At 41.1% G+C, this 12,518-nt stretch overlaps 1 protein-coding gene across 2 annotated transcripts; it reads left to right on the top strand.

Moving 5' to 3' along the window:
- Positions 1–621: 621 nt before the first annotated feature.
- Positions 622–11,859, top strand: LOC146614625 (mitochondrial adenyl nucleotide antiporter SLC25A24-like). 2 transcript variants are annotated; one of them, XM_085375668.1, is made up of 10 exons: positions 622–1,357; positions 3,121–3,247; positions 3,336–3,423; positions 4,420–4,531; positions 7,273–7,431; positions 8,247–8,399; positions 8,555–8,662; positions 9,179–9,346; positions 9,534–9,684; positions 10,917–11,859. In XM_085375668.1, the coding sequence occupies exons 1-10, from the start codon at positions 1,178–1,180 to the stop codon at positions 11,096–11,098; spliced, it is 1,428 nt and encodes a 475-aa protein (XP_085231794.1). In that variant the 5' UTR covers positions 622–1,177; the 3' UTR covers positions 11,099–11,859. The 2 variants fall into 2 exon arrangements, with proteins under 2 accessions (XP_085231794.1, XP_085231795.1); XM_085375669.1 differs by having other exon boundaries at positions 1,293–3,023.
- Positions 11,860–12,518: the final 659 nt, after the last annotated feature.

The raw sequence follows: 12,518 nt of genomic DNA, 5'->3' as shown, positions 1-12,518 counted from the left end.
CTTTTCTCATTCCCAGGAGCACACAAACATTTGCCTTTTTTTTTTTTTTACATGTCAGCCTTTTCTCTGTTGCCGTTTTGTTTCTTGGTTATTTTACTTTGAAGCTATTGATGACTAACCGGATGTGAAAGGATAACAGCTTTATGTTTGTTGCAAACCGAAGCCCGCCTCCTCTTTCGGCAACACTGATTGGACAGATTACTACAAGAAAGCAAAACCAGCTGCTGTTTAGTTATTTGACGTTTGTCTCCATCTGGTGGTACATCGTAGGAACTGTACAGCCAATAAACTGTTGCACAACTTGCACAATTTAACAGCATATGTGTTATTCTAGAAACTTTTCCCATCCCTAGTAGCGGTTAAAAAGCTGTTCCCAAGCAGGATGAGAGAAAAGGAAGGTCCAATTAAACATGAAGATGTACAATTTCTCTGAAAGATTTAAACAAAATATGTCAAAGTGGCCTTGAAGAGCACCCCTCCCGTGCTTTGAGGCAATTACAAGCTTATGGGGTTAATTTTGCCCAGAACAGCTGCCGGATTCTTTTGAGTATGACTCACCGGATAGACAAAGATAAGTTATACCGACTTTGTACTGCAGACCGATGGGTACAGGATGACGATCCTTGCACACTAGGCTACTGTACAGTCTGAACGCGTGCGTGCGTTCGCGTGGGGACGTTTCCACCACAGCAAACCAAGTAAAAACGCCTAAAGGTGGACAAGACTTGAGAGGATGAGAAAAAGCTATAGTTGACTTGTGAGGCAATGTTGAAATGCCGCCCATGAGTAGTAGTAACAGAGCAGTGCGCGTGTGTTGTTGTTGAAGGGTGTGTCTCCGTGAGCGTGTGCGTGTGGGCACTAAAAAGAGGAGGTCTCCCAAGGCGAAGTCAACCGAGTCCCTCCACCGATCTGTACAGCGCTCCTACCTCATCCGCAAAAAGCTCTCTGTTGGCCAAATCTGCACATTATCGTGTGCCCGCTGGACTTTACACCGACGCCGACCCATAAGGACTTTTCTATCACTTCCCTAGGCTACACCGCGGAAGTCCTGAAACCAGAAGCGCAAGCCACAGGAATCAGTTGCCACATCAGATTGCTTACCCAGTTTCTGTTAGTGTGTGTGTGTGTGTGCGTGGAGCTCTACAGGCCTGCGACGTTTTTCATTTATAGTTTTAAGATGTATCAGGTGGCGAGGAAGCTCTTTTTTACGGACTGTCGATGCGCTGACAATGCGTCGAAAGCATACGAAGAGCTGTTCGCCAAGCTGGACACTAACAAGGATGGAAAAGTGGATGTGTCCGAGCTGAAGGCAGGCCTGGATGCTATGGGCATCAAGGCTGAGAAAGGGGCAGCTCAGGTAGAGTAACGGATCCAAACAGGAGTGCGCAGAAATCCCAAATACGGAGAGAAAACCACAACAAATATTTCTTGTAGCGGCAGCGTTAACCTTAAAAGAAGTGAAATTACAGCCGCCAGAGCAGCCAAGTGCAGTCAGATTGACTCTTAGAAGGTTATTTATTTGTTTTCGTTACCGATCTTTATGATGACTGGATTCTTATTTTTTGTGCGCATTACACTGACTTTTAACCAAGTGTCCGATTTTCGCAGGCAAAGGTCTGTCTTTGAGAGGATGCACGTGGTACTAATTTTTTGACTGACAAAATAGTGCAATTATAACATAATCGTCTCATCAGCTGATTGTTACACCCCAGGTTATTTTGGACCTCTAGACACCTAAGATTTGCAGTTCAGCCAGAGATAAAAGCGAGAGCGGTGTAGTGCAGCCTCAGTAATATTTTCACAAGTTGGAAAAAGTAAAAGTTCCCACGGCACCTCATCAGCAGAAGTTCAAATTCCTAGGAAGCTTTGGGAGCTTTTAAGGACTTGCTCTTGCTCTTAGAACTGAAGAATCTTCTCAGATGAGAGGTGAAACATCTTCAAGAAACTTAAAAAAGTCCAGACGCTTTTCTTTCCAATCTCCTTAGAATACGATGACCTGGATGACTGAGAACCTTCACAGACATACTATTAAGTACTTGTTTTTCAAGTTTATCCATGCCTAGTTAGGGTTAAAAGCATTTCTTAAGCCATCTAGATTCTAAATATTGTTGCATGCCCTTCCTTTCTTTGAGCAAGGCAATTAAGTCCATATACCTGCACAACAGGCTCCAAAAGATCTGACAGCAGTCTTGTCCTTAAACTAACACTAAAGCTCTCCTCCACAGTCACAAACAGTCACTTTTGTGTAGCTGCTGAAAATGCTCTTACTCTGAAAGTGCAGTATCTGTGAGAGGTTATTTCCACGTGCATGCTTTGTTGTCATGGCTTAAAAGTATATTCTTCAGTTTCTTGAAAACAGATTGAGTAGTGAAGACAAACTCTGGAATGGCACTCAGGACACCCAGGCGTCTGTAAAGAGCTGAAGGGATTGGAAAAAAAACTGTTCTAGAATTTTTAAAGCTGTCTCAAAGGTGAACTTTTACTGTGGGCTGAGACTGTAAGTGGAAGGTCCCACCTTTACTAATCAAACAACTGCACATTCCCCGCACATAACTGTGTAATAAATGGGTAGTAAGACAGATAACCTAATTTGGTCAGTGCCCTCATTCGGAGCAAAAATTCATCTGTCAAAACTATAATGCTCTCCTCCTTTGTGCTCTCATACAAACATACTGACAGTTCTCATTTGCTGGTTTACTTCTTAACAAAGAGCCAATGCTCATAACAGATTTGGTACCAGGCGTTATTTTTGTTTCCATTAATTCGCTTCAGCCTGGAGAAACAATGGATTTTTTTTGTCTTGATCTTGGGACATCGTCAACACTTGTGAAAGCAATGGCAGTAACTCGGGCAGACAGAAGGCTAAAAACACAGAGAGTGAGTTGAGATAAAGTAAAGGAGCATTTTGCTGCGTTATTCTGCCACCAACCGCCACAATCAGCCAGCTGCTGTTTGAGCAGGAGATGGAAGACTCCCCTTATGGCTCAGCAGAACCCAGACCTCTCCCTCCGCCTTATGAGGAGGTCAAACACCCGGCTGCAGCAAACAAATGAGGTACGGCAACACGAAGCAGAATGATTGCTAATATTCTGTGTGTGGGTGTGTTTTTTCCCCCTTTAGAAAATCATTTCTTCTGGAGACAGAAACAAAGATGAGGGGCTCGACTTCAGCGAGTTCTCCAAGTACCTGAAAGAACATGAGAAGAAATTACAACTGACCTTCAAGAGCTTGGACAAAAATAAAGATGGTACGGTGCCATTTTAATATGTAGCACATTTTAATATTGAAAATGCACAAAAAGAGAAAAAGTAGAAATAAATGCTTACTTTCTACAGGTCGTATAGACATTACGGAGATAAGGCAGTCACTTGCTGATCTGGGGCTGGAAATCAGCAAAGAGCATGCAGAGAAAATCCTTCAAAGGTATTTCAGCTTATTTATTTATTACAGCAGTGTCCCGAGCAAGACGAGAAAGAAAGCAGCCTGACGCGCCGCAAGTTAAAGGTGGGAACCGTGTGAGCGACTGATAACTGGCTCAGTGTGTGGTTTGGCTGAAAAGAGGAGTGAGTGCACATGATAAGGAGCTGGCAAGATGTTTTACACTCCTGACGCGGCGCGTCGACACCAGAAAATAATATTTTCGAATTGCAAGTGCACGGCTGGTCGCTGACTTTGGACCAAGCCACGTCTTGTCAGTCAGAATATGTTTATTGGTGTGTTTAATGTCATGCTGATACTCAAACTCACTACACATTTGGATGTAAAGAAAGAGTAACACATGGTTTTAACACACAGTAGCAGTTTAGTGAGAATAAAAGAACTACTGGTATTGATTAAAACTCTGAAAACTCCTGTGTGTTTATCAGAATTACAGTTTGTTCCATAAATCCTTCATTATTTACAGAAACTAGGAAAAAAAACATGTTACTGGTGGTTTTGGCCAGGCCTGCATGCTTGCTCACTTCACTCATGTATTATAGCATGTGCGTTAATTTATCATGTTATTTTTAAAATATTAATTATATTTATCTTATCATTATTTTATATTCAAAATATCAACACACACACACACACACACACACACACACACACACACACACACACACACACACACACACACACACAAAGAACAGTAAATACATATAAATACAGTCAGTTGTCAGTTGTGGTCCATGCTGCAGCACGGACTGAACTGTAATGCACAGGATTTGCATAAGCAAAGCTTGAAGCTGCACATGTGCAGGAGTACACATAACAGTGGAACTAAAGTAAACACAAAATGCAGTAACTGATGAGGGAAGTGGGGCTGGAGGGGCCAGTGAGGACAGTAGCAGAACATGAAAGTAGAGCAGTGGCATATTAAGTATACAGCCTCAATGGTTTAGTTTTTAAATAAATAAAAAAGCATCTAACCTACAGTATTGATGTGGATGGCACCATGACTGTGGACTGGAATGAATGGCGAGAGCACTTCCTGTTTAACCCAGCCACCAACCTGCAGGAGATCGTCCGCTACTGGAAGCACACCACGGTAAGGAGTGCTACTCACTATCTCTACATTATGCTGTATGTGTCGCTGTTGTTTTAGCGTTTGCTTTGTTTGCAGTAGTTGGCATTACTTTCAGATGGTTGCAGTTGTTGCTGATGTTTGAGTAGTTGGTGTGGTTGCAGTGGCTGGTGCAGGCAATTCCAGGTGTTGTTTTGCACTACTTCAATGGCTGGTTTTGTTGCAGAAGATGCCGTATTTCTTATTATTATTGGACATGGGTTGGTGTGTGTTTTAGGTAAAAAAAAATAAAAAAAAATAAATATATATATATATATTGAAGTTTAAACTGCATACTGTTAATATTTTAGTTGCAGTGCAGGCTTCTGTCACAGAGAGGTGACACACAATAACGGATTTGGGGGAATTTTGGCAACAGATGAGTAGTGTGATTCGTTCATGACCAGGGCAGATGAAAGGGGGGAGGAGTCTGAAGAATTTGTCACTTGTGAATGAAATGAACTCTGAATGGTAAAAGAAATCTTCTTGAATGGAGCAAACATGAAACTGTGACATTTTATTAGATTATCAGGGAATAATCAAACCCTGAAGGGCTGCTGCCTATATTTAAGTACAGTTGCGTGCTAGAGGAGTGTCCACTTTCAGTCAGTGGTTAATCTCTAGTGTTCGCTGAGTTCATTCACTGGCATAAGCTCGGAAGTCTAATTAACCTTTGGTTTCTAAGCTTGGCAGAGATGAGCTAATTTCAGCCTGAGCTGTGGGTGGATTAGTGTATCATTTAGGAGGACTGGAGGAGGTGAGAGGAAGACTATTTAGTCTAGAAAGGAACAGGAGAGAAGAATCCGAGATGATGCGTCTGTGAGACTTGATGACTTGTTGGGAGCATCTATGGCAATGACAAGGTCTTGTTATTTCCAGCGTTCAAGCCGAAGCTCTTTGGATTTAGTGCGTTGCTCTGCGGACTGTCGACCTCTGTCTGGGCCCTTGATCAGAATCGTGTGAAGGATCCTGACGGGTCTGAGAACTGGTGTTTATAGGAGGGACTTTGTCCTTTGTTAGAACTGCTAGAGCTAGCAGCCTTATCAAAGGCTTGAGATGGCCTTGGTTCTGCTGCAGCCTCACCAGCAGCAACAGCAACGTCAGGAAAGCTGGTTTTTCCTCGACTTGGAAGATGATTGGCTGTATGAGGTGGATGTGGACATGGTAGGTTCTTGTATTCAGATGTTGAGTTTTGGTTGTCATGTGGTCATGGGTAAAAGTATTATTATCTTTAGCTGAGGCATGGTTGAGGTAGTTTAGAAATAGTGTAGCAATTATGTCCACCGGAGAACACAAGTTAATATTTTCACCTTTACATCATGTCAGGTATGAAGAGGCCCAGCCGCTGACTAGCATTCTTTAAAAACACATCATACCTGACGTAATGCACAGGTAATATAAGCTTCAAGGGTGCCAAGGCAAATTTCTAGCCAAATATAATTTTATAACACAGTGTTCTATTTGCAGATAAAACTAAAACTAATGTTAGCCGTCAACTCCTGCCTTAAAAATGTCTTAAGGGGGCAGATTTGTTATTTGTGGTTTGTTTAAAAAAAGGCTGATACATTACTGCAGTGGTAAAAGTAAAAAAAAACAAAAACCAAACCCCCCCTGCTGCATCTGTGATCTCAAAACGGCAACTTTACGTCAGTGACGCGCGGTGATGTAACTGATCTCGCAGCATGGACCTGTAGTTATGCAAGTTTTGGATAAGGATATGGCATGTGTCCCATCCTTCTAGGCATTACGTTTAAGGTGAAGCTGGGAATGTGTGGTTATGAGGCTGCCCAGCTTAGCTAAAAGTTCATCTGCAGAGTAGTCTAGTTTTGACACCTTTACATTTATTAATAAAGACGTGGTTTAATGATTGCTAAAATAGTTCCTGGGTTTTCCAAAGGGTGGCTGCATAGGCAGAAACCACCCTCACTAACTTCTGATGCAAACCATTTTGTTCTATAATAAGGCTTGAAGTGTGACAGAAACCGCTCAGTTCAGAAAGGGCCTTTAAGGGTTCTTCCTTCCTTCTAAACTGCATTTAAAAGGATTCAAAATGGTAGTGTAAGAGACAAAATCAGAATATAGAATAAAGCTCTTATGTTTTGACAGTAGTATCACACGCAAATCTGCAATTTCACCAGCTTTCAGGGACTATTTAGCTTTCTTTGACAAACTTACTGTAACAGCATAGTATCCAAATGATTGACCTAGCCAACATGTCATTAGATTGTGTTAAAGCCTTTATTTATTTTACATTTTGGCCATTTCCGTGATTTTTTTTTTCTGTATATTTTGGAAAAGGGGATAGCGCTAATTAGCCAGTGCTAGCAAGCGAGCCCAATTATCAAAGAGCATTACCGGTACTTGTTCACTGTGAAAAAACAAAACAAAAAACACCTTATAACTGAGTAGTTAGCTTGGGAAAAGAAAAGTGCAGGAGCAACTTATGGTCTTACTGGACCTTAAAGGTGGAACTGCAATGGGGGTATTTTTTATTTTATTTTTTAGTATTAATAAATATATGTTGGATTTATTATTTGATAAATGTATTCTATTTTTTAAAGAGTGAATATTTTATTTATTTTTGTAAATAATAAATAATTCTACTAATAATTACAGAGGTTACAGGATTAAGACTGTCCCAGAGGCTATGTGCATCTTTTATAGACAGTCTATTCTCAGCCGTCAGTCTCTTTGACTGTGACTTGATTGTACTGTATTGGGTGTAGGTTTTGGACATTGGTGACAGCCTCACCATCCCAGATGAGTTCACAGAGGAAGAGAAGACGACAGGTCTGTGGTGGAAGCAGCTGTCTGCAGGAGCAGTGGCGGGTGCTGTGTCCCGTACAGGAACCGCCCCTCTGGACAGAATGAAGGTGTTCATGCAGGTGGGTCAAGATTTCTTTTAGATTTTATAAAATTCCTGTTGGGTTGTTCATCGGTCCTTTTCTCCAGGAACTGGATTTTTACTAAATGTGTGCATTGGTCCATGTGGTGATAAGTGTGCTTCAAAATGCTGGTCTTGTGTTAGTTTGGGTTATCCTGTTTTTAAAAAATACCATATAAATACATTCAGCAGACACTTTATTAGGTACATCTTGCTAGTACTGGGTTGGATTCACTTTTCCCTTCAGAACTGCTTTCATTCTTCATGGAAAAGATTCAGCACGGTGTTGGAAACATTCCTCAGAGATTTTGCTACATATTGACATGACGTCATCACATAGTTGCTGCAGATTTGTCGGCTGCACATCATGATACAAATCTCCCGTTCCACCACACCCCAAAAGGCTCTCTATTGGATTGTGATCAGTACAGTAAACTTGCTATCATGTTCAAGAAACCAGTTGATTTAAGCTTAGTGACATGATGCATTATGCTCCTGGAAGCAGCCATCAGAAGGTGGGTACACGGTGGTTATAAAGGGATGGAAATGGCCACCATTAGCACTCAGGTAAGCTCTATTGGTAGCAATGGGTCCAAAGTGTACCAAAGTAAATATCCCCCACACCATTACACCATCACCACCAGCCTGACCCAATGATTCATGGCATCGTGGATCCATGCTTATATGCTAACCACTGTACTATATTCAAACTCATTTAAATCACCCTTCTCCATTCTGATGCTCACTTTGAATTTCAGCAATTGAATTTCGAGCCCTTGCTGCTTAGTTATAACTTAAAAGTGCTTTTCCCCCCAGGTGCACGCTTCTACAACCAACAAAATCAGCCTGGTCAGCGGCTTTAAGCAAATGCTAAAAGAAGGAGGGGTGGCTTCTTTGTGGAGAGGAAATGGTATCAATGTCATGAAGATCGCCCCCGAGACAGCCATTAAATTCATGGCTTATGAACAGGTAAGTTCTCCTCCTCTTTACAGACTCCAGTATAAATCGCAGCTTATGTTCACGTTAAATGTTACATGTTGAGAACTACTAACACTAGCACTCACTTTTGTCACTGATGTGTGATCCTGCTGAGCCGTTCGGTTTTCATGTTCCCGTGTCACCAGTATAAGAAGCTGCTGTCCAGTGAACCGGGTAAGGTGAAGTCCCACGAGAGGTTCATGGCAGGATCGTTGGCTGGAGCCACCGCACAAACTGCCATCTACCCCATGGAGGTGAGTGGAAGTGTAGTCTTTACAGCACAGATGCATAAAGAGTGCACGTGTGGATGATAGTAACAGGAGGAGGCACCACAGGAGGGGCAAGCAAGTTTCCATATCAAATATGGAGACACATGGGGGCAGGGATAGCTCAGTAGGTAAAGTGGTTGCCTCATGATCGGAAGGTTGGGGGTTCGAATCCACTGAACGGCTACACTGAGGTACCCCTGAGCAAGTTACCGTCCCCACGCACTGCTCCCTGGGCGCTCCATTGGTGGCTGCCCACTTCTTCACTGAGTGAATGCAGAGGAGTAATTTCTCTACGGGGACTAACGCATACACCCACATTATAGATGGTGCAGTTTTATTGGTTTGTTAATTACCTCATGTGTCTTGTTTGATCATATCTTAGTGTCCAAACAAATTTTAGATGTCTTAACCAATCCAGTAGCATAAAAGATGCAGTAACACGTTAAGTCAAACGTGCAGCCTGATGTAAAACAGCCACACTAATCATCTTTGTCTCTTCAGGTGATGAAAACCCGTATGACCCTAAGGAAAACCGGACAGTACTCGGGAATGTTTGACTGTGCCAAGAAAGTCCTGAAGAATGAGGGAGTGAAGGCATTTTACAAGGGCTACATTCCCAATATTCTGGGCATTATCCCCTACGCTGGGATAGATCTGGCAGTGTATGAGGTAAATCCTGATGAATCATTCCTGTCTGGAAAAATGTTCGGAAGGTTCAGAATCACCTACAACACTATGCTTCCATAGAAAACTCCATTTTAATCTGTTTAAGCATCGCTTGTGTGCTGATTTTGCAAAATATTATGCATCAACCCTCACTCTCATCTGTCATTCATTCCTGTGTATTCCATACCAGAGCTTGAAGAACTTCTGGTTGTCCCACTATGCCAAAGACACAGCCAATCCAGGGGTTCTGGTGCTGCTGGGCTGTGGTACCATTTCCAGCACCTGCGGCCAGCTGGCCAGCTATCCCCTGGCTCTGATCCGAACCCGCATGCAAGCACAAGGTACGGTGAACCAAACCTTATTAAAGAAATAGCCCCCTTTATTAATGCTTGCATTTAACTTGTAGTACCATAATGCCACTGAGTTGTTCAGAGATTATAAAGTGTTTTACGAGGAAATTCAAGATTTTTTCATGAAATCTCTGCTTAAATGGAAAATTAATAAATCTATATGAGTTCTTTATAACTACTCTGTTTATTAGACATTTGAGCCATGCATGTGCTTCAGTATTCAAGAGAGGAAACGGTAAAGGACCTGAATGAGTGCTGAGACCATTTAAAGTAAAACTACAAGAGTACAAAATATCATAAACAAGCCCTTTATCTAAATTTTACTTGCAGTAATGTGAAAAAAGCCCCAAGTTTTTATAGGACATCATTTAAAAACATGATTTAAAAAACATCACCTGATTCTTAACAGGTCTTAAGTGCTTGAGGTTTTCCGTTTGATTTCATTAGTCTCTCGTCATTAAGCTTTGCTGCATTTGTGCACAGCTCTCGTAAGGTTTTGCTCTTTTTTTGCAATTTCTCTGAGCATCATACATTCTGTGGATAATCTTTTTCACTGCAGGATGATTATAACCCTTCTCAGACTGATGAGCAGCAACAGTTGCATCTCTAAGATCATTGCTGATGTTTTTCCTCCTTGGCGTTGTGTTAACTGCCAAAACTTCTGCTTTAATACAGGTGCTCATACTGGCTGATGATTAGTAATCAAGTGCATTTGATTAGCAGTATCGGCTACTTTGTTTTTTACCAACTGGTTCTGCATTTTACAATTTAAAAAAAAATAGCACTGTAAAATATGTCAAGTATTATTGTTTCTTTAGAAGTTCTGTTTAAATAATTTAAGACTTCCAAATGATGATATATAAAACACCTGAAACATGGTGGGCCACCAAAAAGTATCCACATAAATATACTGGAATAGGTTTTATTTTGCATTTGTCTCTTAACTTCAATGAGGTATCATTCAAATAAAAGAAATACTTCAAAACTGTCCACAGAGGGGGTTAAATAACCTTAAAACCGTGGTTATGAGGTTTAACTGAGGACTTTGTGCTTTATTCTGAAGTCATCAACATTTACACTTGGAAAACAATTTTCAGTTCTTTAATCTAAGCTAATTTCAAACATATGCTGCTTATAAGCAGCCAATACTTCTAAAATCTAGAGATTTTAAACATGAGGAGATCTTTTTCTTCACTCATCTGGCTTTACCTTTCTTTTCTCAGCTTCTGTTGAGGGCTCAGAGCAGCTGCCGATGAATCTGATGGTGAAGAAGATTATGAAAAAGGAGGGCTTCTTTGGACTTTACCGCGGCATCCTGCCCAATTTCATGAAAGTCATACCAGCCGTCAGCATTAGCTACGTGGTGTACGAGTACATGCGGTCTGGTCTGGGTATTCAGAAGTAGGCAGCAGAGTTCTCAGTGACCGCATGTGTTTACGAGTGCAAGAAAAGGTGCACCCAACTTTTTTTTTAAATTTCAAAACACTCCCTCCTTTTTTACATATGTTGTTTGCCCTTGTTTACCTGCAGTCCACTGAGACCGCAGGCCTTTGCTCATACAAAGAAAATCCTGCAGCGCTAACGCAGGGCTAACAGTGAGTAGGAAGATCTCTACAAAGTTTCCAAATGTTGGTTGTGTTGATTGTGCACTCCTAGCTTTATGTACTCCAACAAGCCTCATGATCTACTTCAGATCAGTTCATCTCTGGCTTTGAAAACCAAGAACACTTATCAGGGTAATTTCTTTTTGGTTTAATTGTTGAATAGAAACGTTACTCTAATATTTAATCAAAAAGTCCAAGAAGTCACCTGCTGCAATCTTCTGTTTTTTTGTTTATCTTCTTATCATCAAAAATAATTTGACCAAGTCCCACGTGTGGTGGGAAAACTGTTTCACAAAGAAATCCAAAGAAACTAAAACAAACAAACAAGTGCAATACTGTATTTACACATTGTGTGACATCTGAGAGAGGTTTGACTTTTTAATAAGGGATTTCATCTGAGGGTCATTGGTTCATTTAAAGGGTCTTTTTATACAGGACAGAAGTAGAATTGTGCCTTATATGTTTTTTTATTCTCAGATATCTGTGGACTTCAACACCCCTGTTTTCTCTTGCCTTTCTTTCAAATATGTCTTTATTAGGCGCTGGTGTTTATGTGAATAAATCTGGATACAAATGTTAGAAGATGTGCGTGCATTTCTTTTCAAACATCAATAAAATTATTTGTTGTCCAGCTGAGACAATTAGTGTACAGTGAGCCCAGGTTTTTATTCTACACTGTGTTCACGTCTCTGGCCTCGTGTGACACTCGATCGCTGAGGCTTTAAGTAGAGATTAGTCCACTTCAGGTCTTATGTAATAACTGCTTTCCCTGGTGATGTCAATACTACAGTGTAACAGTGGAGCTGCTAATTTGAAGTGCAAATGTTGCCTAAAAAATATGCAATTTTCATTTAACAACTCAAAACGTAATATGGGCAAATTCTTTGAATCAGGTAGGAAAAAAGGGCTATAAGACCATCAGCAGGAATCCAATTATTTGGAAATGGAAGAAATATAAAATGACCATCAATCGTCCCCAGTGTGGAGATCCATGCAAGATCTTACCTCACTGGATGAGGATGAGATAAGAGGTAGATCAGCTCAAACCGCACAGGAGGAGCCTGTTAATGACCTAAAGGCAGTTAGGACCACAGGCATCAAGGACATCATTCATTCAACACAACACGCTGTAATAGGCTGAGATCTTGCAACACATGTTCAGGCCAGTCTAAATGATTCTGCGATGAATTGGGAGAAAGTGTTGTGATCAAATGAAACCAT

This window comes from Diplotaxodon limnothrissa, linkage group LG17, assembly GCF_057381915.1.
Source record: "Diplotaxodon limnothrissa isolate DT_005_m linkage group LG17, D_limnothrissa_male_GT1.1, whole genome shotgun sequence".
Taxonomy (NCBI): domain Eukaryota; kingdom Metazoa; phylum Chordata; class Actinopteri; order Cichliformes; family Cichlidae; genus Diplotaxodon; species Diplotaxodon limnothrissa.
The sequence above is the reverse complement of the archived record's forward strand: the minus strand, read 5'-3'. Positions and strand labels throughout refer to the sequence as shown.

What these genes read in the sequence shown, in the direction of transcription:
- LOC146614625 (XM_085375668.1), top strand. Translation starts at nt 1,178, where the DNA reads ATGTATCAGGTGGCGAGGAAGCTCTTTTTTACGGACTGTCGATGCGCT. An exon ending in CTTGGACAAAAATAAAGATG is followed by an intron (nt 3,248 to 3,335) that starts GTACGGTGCCAT and finishes TACTTTCTACAG; the next exon opens with GTCGTATAGACATTACGGAG. An exon ending in GCAGAGAAAATCCTTCAAAG is followed by an intron (nt 3,424 to 4,419) that starts GTATTTCAGCTT and finishes TCTAACCTACAG; the next exon opens with TATTGATGTGGATGGCACCA.